The sequence below is a fragment of the Sorex fumeus genome, unplaced genomic scaffold (genome assembly GCF_029834395.1).
Source record: "Sorex fumeus unplaced genomic scaffold, SorFum_2.1 ptg000028l, whole genome shotgun sequence".
Taxonomy (NCBI): domain Eukaryota; kingdom Metazoa; phylum Chordata; class Mammalia; order Eulipotyphla; family Soricidae; genus Sorex; species Sorex fumeus.
The window spans coordinates 13,925,009-13,946,082 of NW_026606085.1; the positions used below are offsets into that span (position 1 = coordinate 13,925,009).

Below are 21,074 nucleotides of genomic sequence, written 5' to 3' on the forward strand. Positions count from 1 at the left end.
CTCTCTTTCCCCTGAGGTGGCTTCCACTCCTGATCTGAGAGAATGACAGGACCAATAACAAGTACTGGGTCTTAACAAGTGACATGCTGTCAGCTCATGGCAATGCCCAAGGGAGAAGGCCAGGGAACACTTACTGGTATGTGGTTGGGCTGACATTGATGCGCCGAGGATGACTTCCTGATTCGAATTTGCTTGCCAGAGTGACGTTGTTTCCAAAGAGGCAATATCGAGGCATCCTCACCCCGACAACTCCGGCCAGCACAGAGCCCGAGTGAATGCCGATCCTCATCTGGAAAAGAACAGGAAGAAGACACGTTTACATTTTCACCTGACATGTTGCTCATTCAGGGATTTATAATTATCAAACCATCAGATCATCAGCATCTTAAAGATGAGATGTGGTCTTGCCATTTTTGTGACCTCAATAACCAATCACAGTTAGTACCAATGAACATAGATGCTGTGGAATAAATAAGTAAATGACTAGGGAAAAATGTTTAATTTGCTACATGAAAGTAGTTGTTACATATTAAATCAGATTGTAACAATATGCTATTATACATGGAAAGTATATTATTCTCCCTCCAGTTATTCTCACAAAAAATAATATTTTTCCCTTCACAGCATTAAGCACAATTAAGCACGATATACTTTCATTTGTTTTGTTAAATATTAGATTTTTCTATGATAAAAGTTCCATATTTATTTCCTAACTGCAGAATATTCACACCTAGTTATCATCCATTTGCCCTACAGTATAAAGTGGCAACATTAAGTATCTTAAATTGCCCTACATTAACTGTATTAAAATTATTAAAAGAAACTACGTCGCTTGAGTGTCAGTCAGTCAAGACACATCAAAGGACAACCCTGAAGATGAAATTTAGTGCTGTCTACTTCACTTTCTGATAGTCTGGTCAGAGGTTCCTGCCCAGAAGGATTCTGTAACACAGTTTATACAAATTTAAATACTATAACAGTAACAGTCTACACTAAATTAACAGAATCTAAAGGTGAACATGTGGTATATTCTGTTCTAGCAGGGTGTGGGTAACACTGGGAGAGAGCTGTAGGAATCTCACCCTCAGGTGGCACAGTATAGGCAAAGTATCATTTATTACCATGCATAATGGTAATGTGGGAATAAAAGGCACTCTCACTGGGGAACAGAGACTTCAGAATATATACATATATATACACATATATGCATATATATACATATACATATGTATGTATGTATGTATGTATGTATAGTTGGCCTTGACTCGGGGTGGAAGTTCAGGTGTCCATGGAATCATTCTTCAGCCTACACGACTTTCCTTAGATGCCTTTAGTCACAGGTGCACTATGAGGAGGTCCAGCATAAGCACCCTAAAAACATGACTCAATTCCCATTCCTGGGATGCCCGACATTCTGGGGTGTCCCTGCTAGTCCCAGCTGCCGTGCCCAGGAAACTCAAGCCAGGCCCCACTGTTGCTGACTCGTGGCTCATTTTTGGGTCGTGCAGAGAGACCAGCTCTCAGAGTCGGCTCTAAGAGTCTATGTATCTCCTGTCACTCCGATTTCTGGATGTGGACCCACGGCTCCTTTCCCAGAATAAGCTCCAAGTATTTGATATACATCTCAGTCCCTTCTCACGACTGGTTCACTTTAAGTACAATTCACTCCCTTCCTGGAATTGGCCACCTGTCTCCTGCCCACCCACTTCCGGGAAATACCTCATATCTAGAAAGCAGGAAGTTTGTGCCTAGGCAGCCCTGAAATGCACAAGACAAAGCCTCCCTGGGATGCTGGCCTGAGGTCAGCCCAGAGAGTGTTTTTCCTGTTTCATAAACTAGCTCACAAGACAGTCTCACATTCCTGATAAATTCTACCACACACAGCTCAGATCCGGTAGGGGTTTAATAATGTTAACCCTTTACACATGGTTCCAATAATGGTAAATTTATGGTTTGGTTGTATGAACGTTACTGCACATTCACCACCACAAAAGCAACCCCAAAAAACCTCCTGCCATAGTTTCAACTCTTTCTTTCCCCCACTGCTGAGAGATCTCAGGTGTGTAATCTGAGGCCAAGGGTCATCCTTCTATAGTGTTTGTTCCCTGACTCAGTTTTTCTGGATAGTGCAGAGAAGTGAGTTGGTCACTTCAGCAACACCTTCCATTTCTATACAACTTGCTGCGAACTGCAAAACATTAAATTTTCAAATAGCTGCACAATAACTCATTGTGCGACTGGTACGCTTGATGGACTAGGGAGAAATGTTTGGTCATTAGAGAAATCCTGAGAAGGCTACCACTCTAAACAAGCACTAGAACTTCACCAACTCAGAGGTCAAACTCCCTGTTACTTCCTATAAAGAAGGGAACTAGGCTCAGAACTGTTTAACCCTGGAGGAAATACCACTGGGAGGTGACAAGCTGAATCACCAGACTCCATGTTCTTCCTGATTTCTTTTAATAACTTACTGAGATTTTCCCGGAATTGTTGTCTATATAAGGAAGTCACTGATTGCCTTTTTCACTATATGCCAAGAGCATCAGGCATGGAGACAACCTAGAGATATCCAACTATCCACGAGGGATTCAAATTCCACTTTGCTTGAATGAGCTTCATTAAAACATGAATAAAACAATACTATTCACCTCCTCCGGACCTGTATGTCCCCCTTCTCACCGGATTTCCTTCCTGTGGTCCTTCCCTAGAAAAGCAGAGAAATACTCCAAACTTTGGGTTGGCTATTGGGGCTATTTATGCCCCTGATGGACATTTGCCAGTGTCTTGAGATCCTTCTGGATCCCTGAAGGCTGAGACTGAAAACAGCTGCTGGTGTGGAGAAGTGGAGACAGCGTCCACCCCAGCAATCTAGGCCAGAACAGCAGAGCACTAAGAATGCCCAGCACCTAGCAATGCTCAGTACACCAACACAAAAGTTTTTAAATGCTTCAGCTAGACTAGACCTTTTCCAGAGAAAGCTCAAGAAGGAAAAAGTTGGCAGGGGAAATTTTCTTAAAATGGGAGCAGGGAACACTGGCCATGAAATGATGTGCCTGAGAAATCAGCAGCAGTCTGGTAAACCACAGAATCTCAGTGAAAAAACAAGTTTAAAAAAAAAAATAACTTGAGCGTATATCCTGAGGTAAGGCCATGACCTAAGCCCCTACTTTGTATGGAAGATTAGAAATTTCTAGTGCATGTCATAGTTCCTAGTTATATAAAGATCAGATATTCTCTTAGTACTCCACTAATGAACCCAGCACATCACCAACTATGTTTTTTTTTTTCGAATTTTTATTAGTGAAACACCATGATTATGTTTTCAGTTAAGATTCCTGCACCAGCTCTTAGAAATCGGTTTCTTGGGGTCCACTCCAGCTGGCCAGTCTCTGGGTTAGCAAAGAGGGGATGGAGGGTGGCGAGGGCTGCATATGCCCATCTGTCTAGCTTGCTCACAGACTGCCTGCCCCAGGCAAACAGCAAATCAGCATTAGGGCATGTTAGGGCCCTCGCCAGCCGGCTCCGGCTCATGCATTACCGAAAGTGCCCAAATTGAAATGATTCCTCGGGCTGTTTCTGCAAGGTCCACCAGACCAAGTCAGATCATGGAAACAAGTTTTGATCTGGTCTGCTTGCTTGAGCAAACAGGAATGCTAGCATTGTTCAGAGGAAATTAAAAAATAAGTCACACATGGTAATTAAGCCATCCAAAATTAAAAATTTTTATTGTTCTACTTCTCCATGCTAAATCTTTCCTGATTAATCTATTTATCACATTCCCAAAATGCTACATATCCATGCTGCTGGAATCTCTTGTATGAAAAGGCATTGTCCTCAACCACAGACTCAGTGCCCAGTGCTCAGAGTTTAAAGGGAAACACCAAAATTGGACGTTCCCTGCCTTCCCAGAGTTTTCATTTGATGTAAAAGAGTAGCATGGGACCTTTGGGGGAGGCAGCTCAAATGGTGGCATAAAAAAGGCCCAGATTTAGTCCCTGGCACCGCCAGCCTAAGCACTGCACCAGGCTGAGCAGATAACTTATTCAAAAATAGCTTTATGTCCGAGTCACAGTACAGCAAGTCAGGCACTTACCTTGCACACAGCTGATCTGGGTTTGATGCCCAGCCCCTGTATGACCATTGAGGCCTACAACCCCTATCAGAAAGCATAAACAAGATGGCAAACCCACCTTTTCCCCTGGCTCCAAGGTACCAAGTGGTCAGAAGAGTATTTTATGACTATATAACATGTGCGAAGCACCTGTTTTCATTCTTGCCTACTTAAACACTTAACAGGTTTTATTCTAGAAAAGTCACTCTAGTTCTTATTATGTCTGAAATATATACCAGTGGTAAATTTATGTAGTTAAATATTTCCTATAAAGTAATTTTTCTCTGTGGAAGTAATGTCAGAATAAGCATAGACTTTTCCCAACGTGGCATTTCTCCATTTCTGACATTTTGACACCTTCAGACAGGAGGCTGAATCCTCTGATAAAAAAAAGGAAAATTACTGCATATAACAGGTTATTCTGTGGGTTTGGGTACATTGGAGAAACAAGGAGAAATTGAACAACCCACACTGATTGTGTGAATCATTTATATTCTCCCTAAGAATCATGAAGTTTTGAAATTAGAAATTAAAACATTAATTGTTTCTTGTCAGGGAAAAATTCCTTATTACTGAAAACATAGTGGTCAGAAGAGTATTTTATGATATGACTTTATAACACAAGCGAAGCACCTGTTTTCCTTCTCTTGCCTAATAATGGGAGTGATTTTAATCCTCTTTATATTGAAAGATAACTGAAAATATTTTTAAAAAGATTAAGATTTTAGCTACATGCACCGAATTGCGTGTAATGAAATACACAGTGAATGAACAGTAAACTGACTTCCTCCACTGCAAGTTCCCACTACAGACCTTGCTCAAGTATGACCATTTCATAACAAATCATACTCGAATTAACTCGATGGTTCAGAAGGTTAATGATAGCCCACACCTGGGTCCCCTCAGAGATCTAACTGCTCCTCGCCCCATCCCGCATCCTGGCATCAAAACGGCCCTGGCTGTTTCCTAGAACAGGGTACACTGTGGTACAATGTGCTCTCCCGGGCAGCCCCTGGACACTCTTCTCCTGACAGAGATTTCCTCAAACCCACATTGCCCGCTTCATGGCTTTCTCACCAGCCCTCAGTGCCTCATAGGGCCCCTTTCACTCCTTGATTCTTGCTGATTCCCACTAGGAGAAGGCTGGACCTGACTGACCTAACATGGAGGTCGAATCAGCTCCTCTAGAACTGAGGGACAGGGAAGAGGAGGGCAGGCGGGCGACGGGCTGGGATGCATCTGGGATGGACGGGATGTCCATAGGCCTCGGGTCCTGCCAAGGCGTCATTTGCTTCCAGTCTGTGGCTGGTCCTGAGTGGACAGAGGGAGGGACACGGACATCTCTGTGTGCTCTCCTGTCACTGCTGGGGTATCTGACCCTACGTCCCCCATGCGCCAGCTGGGTTAAGATGGACAAATGGGTTTGAAATGACCCTCTGTACATGTTCCTCTACCTTTCTCCTCCTTTTCCTTGAAAGGCCCCTGCCGTATCTTCCCTCAGCACAGAAATGCTTGCAACTTTTGGCTCTGGGTCCTTTGTGTCCATTCTACTGCCCCTGACTCTCTCTCGATGACCCAGACTCCTCCTGGCCCTCTGAGCCCAGCACCTGGCCTCTGTAGACACCAGGCCTTATAGGAAGATCTGGTTGGGCCCTATGGCCTACCCTGTCATATTCTCACTGACTAGCATTTCAGTGAGCTGCTCTGCTTTTTTTGCTTGTGTGTTTGGGAGCCACACCCATCCATGCTCAGGGCTGACTCCTGGCTCTGTGCTCAGTTATCATTCAGAGTGAAGGTCACTGTCACTGTCACTGTGCTCCTATTGTTCATTGATTTGCTCGAGCGGGCTCAGTAACGTCTCCATTGTGACATTTGTTACTGTGTTTGGCATATCGAATACGTTACGGGGAGCTTGCCAGGCTTTGCCGTGTGGGTGAGATAGTCTCGGTAGCTTGCCAGGCTCTCTGAGAGGGGCGGAGGAATTGAACTCGGGTTAGCCATGTTGGCCACTTGCAAGGCAAATGTCCTACCGCTGTGCTGCAGCCAGAGTGAAGAGGTATGAATCTAAAATTTAACTTTGTGGGGATAAAAAAATATTTTAAGAATTGTTTTGAAAGAAAAAATGATTTCAAAGAATTATAATACTTAACAGTTAAATATGCACAGATTTAGAAATAACCACAGTTGAAAAACATGACATTCTATGCCAGAAACTTGAACACTAGCATTTACCAACATAATCTCATACTGTAAAGACATCTAGAACTGCCTATTAAGATAAATAGCAAGAGCAGAAAAGATAAGTTTTATTTATCGAAGTTAAGAAAGTGACTGACATATTTTGTCAGCATTTGATGTTTGTTAAAATATGGAGATGATGGAAATCTTCTCCAACACCCAGTATTTGTTGCTCTAACCAACAATGCTAAAAACTAAAGGCTTCATATTCTACAGTCATGTAGACAACATTATGCAAATCACTGTGATCCTTTAAATCACAAAAGGACATATTTGTTTATAATATATCCTTATCATTTAATTGCAGATATTGAAATGGACTTCTTACTAATATTATAAAGGCATTTTGTATTAATGCTTTTATTTTTAATAAAGCATGTTCAGTGCTAAAACTTCAAACTTTTCAGGAGTTTCTATTTTTGAGACTAACACTAGAAAATATCACTAATGAAACAATTTGGTTAGCTATTTTTTTCTTTCAAAATGCTGTCTTAATAGATACTTTATTTATTTATTTATTTATTTTTTCTTTTTTTATTAGTGAAACACCATGAGGTAGTTATAGACTTACAAATTTTGTGCTTGGGTTTCAGTTATACAATGATCAAGTACCCATCCCTCCACCAGTGCCCATCCTCCCCCACCACGGGTCCCAGCATCCCTCCCACCCCCCATACCCCCCATCCCACCCTGCTTCTGTGGGAGGGCATTTCCCCTTGTTCTCTCTCTCTTCTTTGGGTTCTGTGTTTTGCAAGAGAGGCATTGAGTGGCAATCATGTTTGGTCTATAGACTACTTTTAGCATGCTTCTCCCACCCTGGGAGGGTCCTCACAACACCCTTTATTTGGTACTCTCTTCTCTATCTGAGCTTCCTTTTCACCTAGCACGTGTGGCTGGCCTTCAAGTCATGGAGCAAAATTCCTGGTACTAATCTCAGCCATTCCTGGGTGTTAGTCTCCCTTTTTGTTGCTTTATGTTCCCCAGATGAATGCAATCTTTCTGTGTCTATCCCGCTCTTTCTGTCTCATTTCGCTTAACATGATACTTTCCATGTAGTACCACTTGTATGTAAATTTCATAACTTCATCTTTTCTAACAGCTACATAGTACTCCATTGTGTAAATGTACCAAAGTTTCTTTAACCAGTCATCTGCTCTTGGGCACTCAGGTTTTTTCCAGATTCTGGCTATTGTAAAGAGTGCTGCAATGAACAAACAACTGCAGATGTCACTTCGACTATCCCTTTTTGCCTCTCTGGGATATATTTCCAGGAGTGCTACAGCTGGGTCATTAATAGATACTTTAGAACAAAACCAGAGTCACAAGCAAAAGAATGAAACCAGACCACTAAGACCATACACAGGAATGAAGTCAAAATGAATGTAAGACTTGAGTATGAGACATGAAACTCTACACCATACGGAAGAAAGCATAGGCAATAAATGCTTCTTGATATCCTTAGAGATGTGTTTGTAATGAGGGAAACAAAAGCAAAAATAAACATATGGCTCTACATTAAGCCAATAAACTTTGGCCAGCACTCAAAAAAATTTAATCCGGATGGAAAGAAATCCTAGAATGTGGGGAGATACTTAGACAAGTCCAACAAAAGCTTGATTCTAAGAGATACGAAAAACTTATAAAACTTTAACAATCAAAAAACAGAGATGGTAAAAGAATGGCTAGCACATTTGAAAATGTACTTTTATAGATGGTCCATAAGTATACAAAAAGAAACTCATCTTATTATTGGGAAATATGATTCAAAATAATTTTGTTGTATCTCACCCCTTGCCTATGAGAGTAACTCTTGCCCAGATGATAAGAAATGATTGCTGAAGAGGGTATGGAGAGATACGAGCTGATCCCACACATTGCTGGGGCAGTAAATCAGCATAAGTCATCTTAAAAAGCAGTTTGGAGATCCCTATACAAAAGAGAGAAATTCCTTATGTTCCAGATTAGGCATTTTAGGTACTTCCCCCCCCCCCCAAATATAAAACCACTAAAACAGATATACTCTTATGGTTATTGCAGCACTATTTATAATATCCTCCAAAGGGAAACCACTGACTAAATAAAGTCATATTTACGAAATAAGCCAGGCAGAGAAAGATGGATATAATTATGGTTTCACTCACATATGGTACTTAAAGAAAACAGATAAACTCAATAAAACAGATATGAATGTTTGGAGTAAATGACCAATTCAAGGTGAGAAAAGGGGTGGTGAGCTGGGACAAAGGGGGCACGTTGAAGAACAGGGCTGGACTCTTAGTATTGAACTTTATTAGTATTTACACATGTATGTTGACTTTTCAGGCACATTCATCTGAATATGTTTTAACATAGTTATCTCGATTTAAAATAATGAATTACTATATCTTGCCACTGCCTTCGGGCTTGCAGGGTTTCCTCTGATAGGTCTGCTGTGAATCTAAGGGGTGCTCCTTTGTATGTGATTTCCTTCTTTGCCCTTGCTGCTTGCAGTATTGTGTCTCTATTGGCAGCATCAATCATTCTAACTATGATATGCCTTGGAGTGTTTTTGTTGGGGTCTCTTCCCCAAGAATACTCTATCCAGCTAAACTCTCCCTCAAAATCGAAGGAACAGTACACTATTTTCTAGATAAACAGCAGCTCAGGAACTTCATAGACTCAAAACCAAACCTAAAGCAAGGCCTAAAGGGGCTACTATAAGAAAAGACAAACCTTGCAACCACAACACACCCTACAGAAAATGACACAAAACCCCATAACCATACTCTCTCTCAATGTCAATGGTCTAAATTCACCATTGAAGAGACACAGAGTGGCAAAATGGATACAGAGACAGAACCCAACATTCTGCTGCCTACAAGAAACTCATCTCAACAGCCAGAACAAACACAGACTCAAAGTCAAAGGATGGAAAACAATCCTGCAAGCAAACAGCCCCTTCAAAAAAGCTGGGGTGGCCATACTAGTATCCGACAACATTAATTTCACATTGAAAAAGATTAGAAGGGACAGGGAAGGCTATTTTCTCTTCATCAAGGGATACATACAGCAGGAAGAAATCACACTCTTAAATGTATACGCACCTAATGAGGGAACAGCTAAATATCTAAAACAACTTCTAACAGATTTTAAGGAGGACATCGCTACCAACACAATAGTACTTGGAGACTTCAACATCGCCTTATCAACTCTGGATAGATCAACAAGAACAAAACCCAGCAAGGAATTATTGGCTTTGAAAGAAGAAATAGAAGAGAAAGGGCTTATGGACTTATACAGGGCTTTACACCCCAAAAAGAAAGAATACACATTCTTCTCCAGTGCACACGGAACATTTTCCAAAATAGACCATGTCTTAGGACACAAAACATACCTCAACAGAATCAGGAAGATAGAAATAGTATCAGCCATCTTTTCAGACCATGACGCACTGAGGATAGAAGTGAATCACACACTGACACGGAGAACAAAATCAAACACCTGGAAATTAAACAACTCGATGATGAACAATGAGTGGGTCAAGAACGAAGTCAAGGATGAAATCAAAAGATACATGGAAACAAATGAGAATGAAGACACAAACTACCAGAACTTATGGGATGCAGCGAAAGCTGTATTAAGGGGAAAATTTATAGCTCTGCAAGCATATCTTAGGACTGTAGAAACGATGCACATAAACAACTTGACCTCACAGCTCAAGACCTTAGAAAAGGATCAACAGAAAGAGCCTAAATCAGGCAGAAGGAAAGAGATCGTAAAACTTAGAGCAGAAATCAACGACATGGAAAACAAAGAAACAATCCGAAAGATCAATAAAACCAAGAGCTGGTTCTTCGAGAAAATAAATAAGATAGATAAACCACTAGCAACACTCGCAAAGAAACAGAGAGAGAGAGCCTTAATAAATCGAATCAGAAATAAGAATGGGGATATCACAACAGAAACTAAAGAAATTCAAGAGATCATCAGAGACTACTTTGAAAGTCTGTATGCCACGAAACAAGAGAATCTAGAAGAAATGGATAAATTCCTGGATTCCTATCATCTCCCAAAGCTGAAGCAAGAAGATATAGAGTACCTGAATAGACCTATTCACATCAAGGAAATTGAAACTGTAATCAAAAGCCTTCCCAAAAACAAAAGCCCAGGTCCAGATGGATTTACTAGCGAATTTTTCCAAACATTTAGAGAGGACCTATTGCCAGTTCTTCTCAAGCTTTTCCAGGAAATTGAAAAAACGGAAACTCTCCCAAACAGTTTCTATGAAGCCCATATCTCTCTAATACCAAAAGGAAACAAAGACACCACAAGAAAAGAAAACTACAGGCCAATATCCCTGGTGAACACGGATGGAAGATCCTCAACAAAATACTAGCCAATAGAATTCAACAACTCATCAAAAAGATCATACATCATGACCAAGTAGGATTCATCCCAGGGATGCAAGGATGGTTCAACATTCGGAAATCAATCAACATAATCCATCATATCAACAAAAGAAAAGATAAAAATCATATGATCATATCAATAGATGCAGAAAAAGCATTTGACAAGATCCAGCACCCATTCATGATGAAAACCCTTGCCAAAATGGGGATAGAGGGGACTTTCCTCAATATAGTTAAAGCCATCTACCACAAACCTACAGCAAACATCATCCTCAATGGGGAAAAACTGAGAGCCTTCCCCCTAAGGTCAGGGACGAGACAAGGATGCCCACTCTCTCCACTGCTGTTCAATATAGTACTGGAAGTACTTGCAATAGCGATTAGGCAAGAAAAAGATATTAAGGGCATCCAGATAGGGAAAGAAGAAATTAAGCTCTCACTATTCGCAGATGACATGATACTATACTTAGAGAACCCTAAAACCTCTACCAAGAAACTCCTAGAAACAATAGGCTTGTATAGTAAAGTGGCAGGCTATAAAATCAATACCCAAAAATCCATGGCTTTCCTATATGCAAATAATGAAAGAGAAGAAAGTGACATGAAGAAAACAATTCCATTCACAATTGTGCCCCAGAAAATCAAGTACCTAGGAATCGCCTTAACTAAGGAAGTAAAGGATCTGTACAAAGAAAACTACAAAACGCCACTTCGGGAAATAAAAGAGGACACGAGGAAATGGAAAAATATCCCCTGTTCATGGATGGGGAGAATCAACATTGTCAAAATGGCAATACTTCCCAAGGCACTGTACAAATTCAATGCAATCCCTATAAGGATACCCACGACATTCTTCAAAGAAATGGAGCAAACACTCCTGAAATTTATATGGAACAATAAGCCCCCACGAATAGCTAAAGCAATTCTTGGGAAAAAGAAAATGGGAGGAATCAACCTTCCTAACTTCAAGCTCTACAACAAAGCAGTAATTATCAAAACAGCATGGTACTGGAACAAAAGCAGAGCTGCAGACCAATGGAATAGAGTTGAATATACTGACATCTCCTCCCAAACATATAATCATCTAATCTTCGATAAGGGGGCAAGAAAAGTGAAATGGAGCAGGGAAAGCCTCTTTAATAAATTGTGCTGGCAAAACTGGACGGCTACATGCAAAAAAGTGGGCTCAGATCTCTGCCTAACGCCATGCACAAAAGTAAGATCGAAATGGATTTATGACCTCAACATCAGACCGGAATCCATAATGTTTATTGAAGACAAAGTTGGCAAAACTCTCCACGATATTGAAGTTAGTGGTGTCTTCAAAGACGTCACGCCACTGGCCGAGCAAGTGAAAACAGAGATAGACAAATGGGACTATCTTAAACTAAGAAGCTTCTGCACCTCAAAAGAAACAGTGACCAAAATACAAAGACAGCCTACAGAATGGGAAAGAATATTCACCAAATACACATCCGACAAGGGGTTGATTTCAAGGATATACAAGGTACTGGTTAAACTACACAAGAAGAAATCACCCAACCCCATCAAAAAATGGGGCGAGGAAATGAATAGAAACTTTCGCAAAGAAGAAATCCGAATGGCAAAAAGGCACATGAGAAAATGCTCTACATCACTAATCATCAGAGAGATGCAGATCAAAACAACAATGAGATATCATTTCACACCACAGAGACTGGCCCACATCCACAAGAACAAAAGCAACAGGTGCTGGCGCGGATGTGGTGAGAAAGGGACCCTCCTTCACTGCTGGTGGGAATGCCGGCTGGTCCAACCCTTTTGGAAAACAGTATGGACGATTCTCAAAAAATTAGAATTCGATCTCCCATTTGACCCAGCTATAGCACTCCTGGGAATATATCCCAGAGAGGCAAAAATGTATAGTCGAAGTGACATCTGCAATTGTTTGTTCATTGCAGCACTCTTTACAATAGCCAAAATCTGGAAAAAACCTGAGTGCCCGAGAACAGATGACTGGTTAAAGAAGCTTTGGTACATTTACACAATGGAGTACTATGTAGCTGTTAGAAAAGATGAAGTTATGAAATTTACATACAAGTGGTACTACATGGAAAGTATCATGTTAAGCGAAATGAGTCAGAAAGAGCGGGATAGACACAGAAAGATTGCATTCATCTGGGGAACATAAAGCAACAAAACGGGAGACTAACACCCAGGAAGGGCTCAGATTAGTACCAGGAATTTAGCTCCATGACTTGAAGGCCAGCCACATGTGCTAGATGAGAAGGAAGCTCAGATAGAGAAGAGAGCACCAAATAAAGGGTGTTGTGAAGACCCTCCCAGGGTGGGAGAGACATGCTAAAAGTGGTCTATAGACCAAACATGACTGCCACTCAATGCCTCTCTGGCAAAACACAGTACCCAAAAGAAGAGAGAGAGAACAGGGAGGAATGCCCTGCCACAGCGGCAGGGTGGGACGGGGAGGTGGGGGGGAGAATGGGGGGTGGGAGGGATGCTAGGACCCGTGGTGGGGGAGGATGGGCACTGGTGGAGGGATGGGTACTTGATCATTGTATAACTGAAACCCAAACACAAAAATTTATTAGTCTATAAGTGTACTTCATGGTGTTTCACTAATAAAAAAAATGATAAAAAAAATAAATAAAATAAAATAATGAATTACAAAAATTAGCACAAAGTTTCCATTACGACGATGTAGTTCCATGCACATACTAACGGGTCTCCAACAACAATTTCCCTGAGTCACATTTAGGTGCAAGCAACAACTCCACAGCTGTCTCCAGCATTTTCTATGGTCTCACATGCCTATGGCCTGGATGACAGGAGAAATTTCTCCATTTTATGTGGATGGTGATTCACTGAGCCCGGCACCCACACAACAGCTGGTCTGGGGGCATTGTTAGGCTATGGATGATAAAAGGACATGGTCCACAGCTTGGACATTGAACCCATTACTTATTTATCCATCCGGATGAATTCTCTCTCTAAACTCATCATCTATTATGGTGTTTTCCAAAGTGAGAGACACCACCAACTGGGCAAGGCTGGCGCAATCTGGGGGATGGGGGAAATAGCAGCCTTAAATGCCTGGGAGGGGGCAGCTTCTATTTACTCACTTAAGGTAGATTTCAAGAGGGGTACTGAGGGATTTTTTTCCCAGACAAGGGGTGAGGGGGGTGATATGGCAAATGAGTTTGGGAGCCTCTGTTGTGGAATGTAGGGATGTTAACGCACAATATGGTCGGTTTCATGTCTATTATCTTGCTTTTGTAAAAACTTGGTTCTTTTCTGATTCACACACCAGTGATAGCACAGCAAGTAGGGCATTTGCCTCGTACACGGCCAACTTGGCGAGCCCAGGTTCGATTTCTCCGCCCCTCTCGGAGAGCCAGCAAGCTACCAGAGAGTATCTCGCCTGCGCGGCAAAGCCTGGCAAGCTCCTGGTGACGTATTCGATATGTCAAACATTACTGGGCCCACTTGAGCAAGTCGATGAAAAACGGGAGGACAGTGACAGTGACAGTGATATCACAGATGTGGAACTGGAAACACAAAGAATTGTTTGCCAAAATCCACACCACCAGATTTTAAAGAAAATACCATCTATGGCTTCTACCATTTGGTCTTTACATCATAGTATCTTGATAGTTTGTTTTCATTATTAGAAAGACAAAATGGATTATGGTCATTTATATTTACAAGAATTTCACAAAATATGAAGTAAAATTCAAAATATAAATCAGACTATGATAAAGAAGCCAAAAAATATATTTCTTGTCATAGAAAATGTGGACTCTAACAAAAATGTAGAAGGAAAAACAAGACATTTGGAGCCACCAAGGAAATAAAAATATATACTTTAATTAATTATATGTGAATACTGGTACATCAATTATAATGACTATACTGTATTACTGTCCAGAGAAATCCATGTATGAGTTCTTGGGTCTCTACACTATCTTACAATTATTCTAAAACCTACAACAGTTAATAAAACAGATATACCTATATCAATACAAAATTTACAAATACTTCCTGCCTTTAAATTTAGACAAAAACAGCTAACTCAAGGGTTTGTAATAAAGTACTTAATAGTGAGGTCAGAGAGATATTACAGCAGGTAGGGCATTTTCGTTGCATGCCCCGACCCAATTTCAATTCTTGGCACCCCATATGGTACCTTGACCACTTCCAGGAGTGATCCCTGAGTGCAGAGCCAGGGGTAAGCCCTGAGGCTTACCATACTGCCAGGTATGGCCAAAACAAAACAAATTTGATAGTGTAAAAATAATGCACGAATCTTGGAAAGAAATCAACCAACCAGACAACCAACCAATAAAATAGAAGCTTACCTTTTGATGCATACCCTAACCCTCGTTGTCACTTACCCCATTTGGGCATTAGGTGGTGCTCATGCCTGTTTTACTAGGCAGGGTGACGCCTCAGTACCAGCAGCTCTGTCTCCACTAGATGTGTCCCCAAAAGATCTGACCCAAAAATAATTTTAGTGGTCAACAGTAAAATCAAAGTCAATCCCATAAAAAGGTCTAAAAAACATCAGCTTGAGTGAAAAAGTCAAATGAACAAAAATGGAAACTAAGAAATGGTTAAGCAGGACTCGTAAATAAATCCCAGGAGATGGCATGGCAGACCTAGGGTGTTTCTCTGAAGCTGAGTCACTGAGTCAGAGCAAGAAGGAGCTTTTCATGGGAGTTCACCAGTTCCCCGATATGGAGAACCATCATTTTAAGACCCCTTTTGCTTCAGTTTTTTTTTCTGTAAGTCCAGCATCTACAATGAAAATTTTCTTTTAGTACATGACATCAAAAAGCTTGTTAGGTGAATAAAATGACTGAATTAATGATCAAAACAATGAAAGAAAAATTCCATGCTGGGAAAAAATGGTCTCCTGTTCTCTAACTATAACACTATTTACCATTCAAGTAAATGGGTACTAATTCAACTTTATATACAGCATCATAATTTGCTGGTTAAAAAAATGAAAAGTACCTTTTAACAAGGAACTCCAACGTCTCGTACCCAATCCTGTTTTCTGCCTCACATATTTGCTCAATAGGTGATAAGTAACCCTTGGTTAAAATCTTCTAAACTGTATCTTTAGACACCCCCAAAACTAGATTTTTTTTTTTTGCTTTTTGGGTCACACCCGGCGATGCTCAGGGGTTACTCCTGGCTCATGCACTCAGGAATTGCTCCTGGCGGTGCTCGGAGGACCATATGGGATGCTGGGAATTGAACCTGTGTCGGCCATGTTGGCTGCGTGCAAGGCAAACGCCCTACCCGCTGTGCTATTGCTCCAGCCCCTAAAACTAGATAATATTTAGAAGAAACTAGTTAATGTCTACAAAAGGAAAGAAAAGATTATTCATTTTTGTCACTACTAAAAATTAAAAATTGTCTTTTAGTACTGCTTTAGTCCTGCTGGGGCATTTCTATTTTGACAGTGTCCTCTTGTACAAAATAACAGATTCTTACAGATCAGTGAAGACCAGAATAAGTCATCTGGTTAGACCAGGACTCTGGCATCTCACTTTTTTTTTTGGGGGGGGGAGGGGTTGGGGGGAGGAAAAGCTCTAACTTGAAAATGAAAGACTTTGTAGTATTTGTTTTAAATTAGCAAGCCACTGATCCCATTCATGCTATCAAGAGAAGATAGGAAACTTTTCTTCTTCACAATGGAAATAATAATGGCCGTGCACGAAGCAAACCTGGGTTTGTTTACTGGCACCCACAGAATCCCCCCAAACACCACCACGAGTGATTCCTGAGCACAGCAGAGTCTGGAGTAACCCGTGAGTGTCACTGGGTATGACCCAAAAACCAAAAAAATTTTTTTAAGTTACTGATAAGAAAATAGTCAAATGAGTATGAGTCACAGTGATAAACATGAAGATTTTGTTGTACTCAGGACTCCAAAAAGAGTTGGTACAAATTAATGTTTTGTTTTTAACTTCATTTCCTCAAACCAACAAATTCAGAAAAAGAAATTTGTAATCTTAACCAGTTTCATTAATATATTTTCTGATAATTTTATTAACATCTGACTTTAAAGTTATATTAAAGTCCTAAGACTATATTTCAATGTAGTTATCTTGATGTATTTCATTATGTCCCCATGTCACCAGTAGGTTTGTACCCATATGAAGCTCCTCTGGGCTTTCAAGTTGCTTCCATGAGCTCTGATTGCCTTCTACCACTTGCCATCATCCCATCATCATTACAGACCCAGTGTACATCCCATCATCGTATCTGCATGCCTGTGTGTATCTCCTTCAGAGCCTTTCATTAGGAAGTTAGGAATTCCTGGTATGAACTGTATTCTATGTAGTAGCAATTGTTATATTTTATACTCCATTTCCTCTCCTTGCACTGTTATTTGTCGATTGCCTCGAGCAGGCCCCAGTAATGTCTCCTTCGTCCTAGCCCTGAGATTTTTTTTAAAAAGTGCCATATTCAAGGCTCTTTCAGAGTTAGGAGAATGAGCCCCTTCATTGTTACTGGTATTTGGCATATTGGGTACGCCACGGGGAGTTTGCCAGACTCTGCCGTGTGGGCAGGTTACATTCGGTAGCCTGCCAGTTTGTCCAAAGTAGGAATGAGATGATAAGATGTCGCGCAGCCGCATTTGCGGCCGCGCATTTCTGGGAGCTGAGTTTTATAGTCTCTGAGTCTTGGCCGTTGGTGGGATTACACGGTGCCAGGGGGCCAGTTGGTGGGTGTGACCCCCGCCTACTGGAATTTGGAGGATCTGGGTGGAGGATGCTCAGTCCCGATCCGAGCAGGCTTGGAGATCTCAGCCCTGGGATCTGCGTGCCTTTGTTCCTCTGCCGGTACCTTCATGTGTGTGAAGAGTGGTCTCAGCATGATGGTGGCTGGTTCTGGAGGTCTTCGGCTGTCAGAGCCCTGGTCGGGGCGGGGAGGAAAACTCAATCCGCTCCCCTCCAAGGGGCCCCGGCGAGGACAGCCAGGCGCGGGGACAGGAGACTCTGCGCTGTTCTCTTCCGGGAGTTGGGTTTTATAGTCTCTGAGTCTTGGCCATTGAAGGGATTACATGGCGCCAGGGGGCCAGTTGGTGGGTGTGACCCCCGCCTACTGGAATTTGGAGGATCTGGGTGGAGGATGCTCAGCCCTGATCTGAGTAGGCTTGGAGATCTCAGCCCCGGGACCCATATTCTATGTAGTAGCGATTGTTATACTTTATACTCCATTTCCTCTCCTTGCACTAATCTCTGGGAAAACAAGCATTGCACATCTCTTATTGTCCTCTAGCCCCAGAACCTTTCTGCCCATAGTGGTGGTTCAATCAATCCTGAGTCAACTAGGAAATTTTAATCAGTTTTTAGAAACCTCAAAGTATGAATTAATAAGTATTTTCAGATATCGGAAATATTATTTTTGTTTTCTCCAGCTGCTCTGCTTCATAAAGGAAATATAATGAAAAATTAAGAATGATATGTAAGAAATCTGCCTCAGGTCTATCTTTCCATTCTGCTTCATTTACTCTTCCTACCAAGTTAGACACAATTGCATGCATAAACCCAGACAGACTGGAGGGTGGGGAGGAGGAGGGTTGTGGGGGAGGGAATCAAACAAAGGAACTGTGCTCAGGGTTCCCAAGAGCTGCATGGGACAGCTGGATTCATCCTTGACACATATGGTCCTGAGCACTGAGCTAGGAGTAAGCCCAGAGCACAGCCAGTTGTATTTCATAACAAAAAGCCAAAAAATACAGGCTAAATGTCATTAGTGAAATTTGTAATGATGGAAGAAAAGACTTAGATTGGTAATGACAGAAGAAAGATCATAGGGATGTCCAGGCAGCCAAACAGATAGGGTTGGCTGGCAGAGGAGATAAAGAATAAAAGAAAAAGAAAGGAGAAGGTCTTTATAAAGAATAAAAGAAAAAAAAGATTCTAAATCAGTGTGCAGGTGATACAGACTCAAGAAGAAAAGCCAAGTCCATTTGGGGTGGATAAAGGAGGTGGAAGATTGATTCTATGCGAGAGACGGGACATACATTATCTGAATAGCCTGGGGAAACTAACTGGATGAATAATTTGGGGGCATATAAATATCTCAAGATTCATAACCAAGGGCCTGAGGCCAAGTCACAAGCCTGAAGTTCTAGAGTATCGGATGGCAGGGGTTTTAGGTTACAGTCAACTGTAAGGATGGAACTACATGTATGAGGAGTCTGGCCATGGAGGTGGTGGGAAGGGACCCAGAAGACCCGATGAGATAGGAGTTTTCAGACAAGAGCCAGTCCTTCAGCAGAACTTGCCTGAACTCAAGACGGGGCAGACGACATCTGCACTGTGGGAGCAGAGTCTCAGAGCCTGCACTGGCTCTGAGGCTAAACCCAAAGAGCCCCTGGAGAGTCCTCAAGGCGGCTCCCTGAATCCGCAGAACTGAGTCCAGCCTTGGCAGTCTTCCACTTCTGCACGGTGAGAACATGGAACATCAACCAGATGGTATGAGCGAGCGGCTCTGACAGACGGTGGCCTCGGTCTCTTGATCTTGGGTGGAAACCGCAGACATTCTTAATTTCTTAAGCCTCTGAAGAATTTTCAATTGACTAGAGACAGAACTAAGGTCACATTTTTTTCATCATTTCTTTTGCCTCAGTCATTTAAAAAAGAATTCAAGAAGAAAAAACCCTTAACATTTATGGGGAAAAACTATTTAGAAGAATAAGAATTCGTATTCAGAAACTCGACTTTATACAGTGAAATCTCTTGGAACTGGCTCGACCTCCTGAATCTCAGATTGGCTTCTCCTCTCCATTCCTTCTTCCCTTCCTTATCTGGGGTGCCCATTCTCTGCCTGGACTTGGACACTGATCTCTTACTACCTTTAGTTCCTTCTAAGCCTTCTGACATAGAGTAGTCAAAGGATACTTTCTAAAACATCCTCAGACATTCATCTGAAACAGGTTATTCACTGACTGCTCCTAACTTCCCACCAAATAGTACCCAAGTTCCTTCACAAGGAGACATAATTCTTAAAGTGTTTGTCTGATTACAAATGTCTCATTTCATCTGACATTCTTCCTGTCTGTAATATTTTTGCTCTTTTTGGTTGCTGTTTGGTTTGGGGTCACACTCCTGGCTTTGCACTCAGGGATCACTCCTGGCAGTGAGTAGGTTGACTATATGAGATATCAGGTACAATTGCTCCTACCCTGACTTTTTTGGTCTTAACAACACTTGGGTGACCTGCTATTTTCTAAGTTTCAAGTAAACTCATAGTCTGAGGCTCTTGTATATGAATTTTCTTCTATTTACACTGTAATCCATTACCTTAATTACCTGACAAATGCCTACTCCATCTATTTAATTTTCAAATCACTTCCCATTCCTTAATGAAGATTTGTTCTCTCATAACCACCTCAATCAAAACCTTCATTTCTTGAAGAAAGGGACTTTATTGGTGAAAGAAATAGTAGATGTACAATAAATACTAAATGAATAAAAAACCCACATGATCTGAAATTCAGATGTTGTACTTAAAGAATGATGAAACTAAATTCATTTCTCCCAGCTTTTGAGATTAAGTATGACACCTTCCTATCTACAGAATGTATGATTGCTAAAGATTTATTCACTATTGATTTATTTCACTTACACATTCATTCATTATGCAAGAGTTCATTGAGTCCACAGATTAAACTCAATGACTGTTCATTGTTCTGGAAGTTGAGGATAGAGGAATAAGGGCTTTAGATGAGATCTCTGCCTTGATGGTATTTACATTCTGTTGAGAATGCTTTGTAAACAAATACATAAAACCCCCATACCACCCCAAGTCATACTTTAAAATAGACCTTTATGTTCTTTTTATGATCTGGAAAGAAATTAGAGAAGAAAGATATGAAGGCTGGAGTCAGGATAGAAGAAACAGAAGCAAGGCCCTCTGTGTTGCCCTATGAAACACAGATTCTGAGTTCTGTCACTTCAGATTTTAAAGATTTTCCAGATTCCTGCAGTATTTCTGCCCCGTCTCTTTAAAAAGCACTACTAAATTGTGGTTGAATGACAGTACAGCAGGTAGGGCAACTGTACGGCATGTGGCCAACCCAGGTTCAATCCCTGGTACCCCATATGGCCACACAAGTCCCGCCAGGAGTGAGCACAGAGCCTAGAGTAAGCCCTGAGAACAGTTGGATATGGCCCAAAAGTATTCTATCCCACCCCTGCCAAAACAAAGCACTGCCAACAGAATGACTGAAAGAAAGTTTCATTTCTGTGAGTTGGGTGTGTGACCCTGTGAATGAGCAGCTTTGCCAGGACACTGAGAGGCACATTGAAAAAAAA

General features: G+C 41.4%; 1 protein-coding gene across 1 annotated transcript in view; it reads right to left on the bottom strand.

Moving 5' to 3' along the window:
• The window catches only part of GUCY1A2 (guanylate cyclase 1 soluble subunit alpha 2), a 201,928-nt gene that overhangs the window by 11,575 nt on the left and 169,279 nt on the right, over nucleotides 1-21,074 (bottom strand). Inside the window, exon 7 of the mRNA XM_056115229.1 lies at nucleotides 135-289. Coding sequence (XP_055971204.1) covers nucleotides 135-289 — 155 coding nt within the window. The remainder of the gene's footprint in view (nucleotides 1-134; nucleotides 290-21,074) is intronic.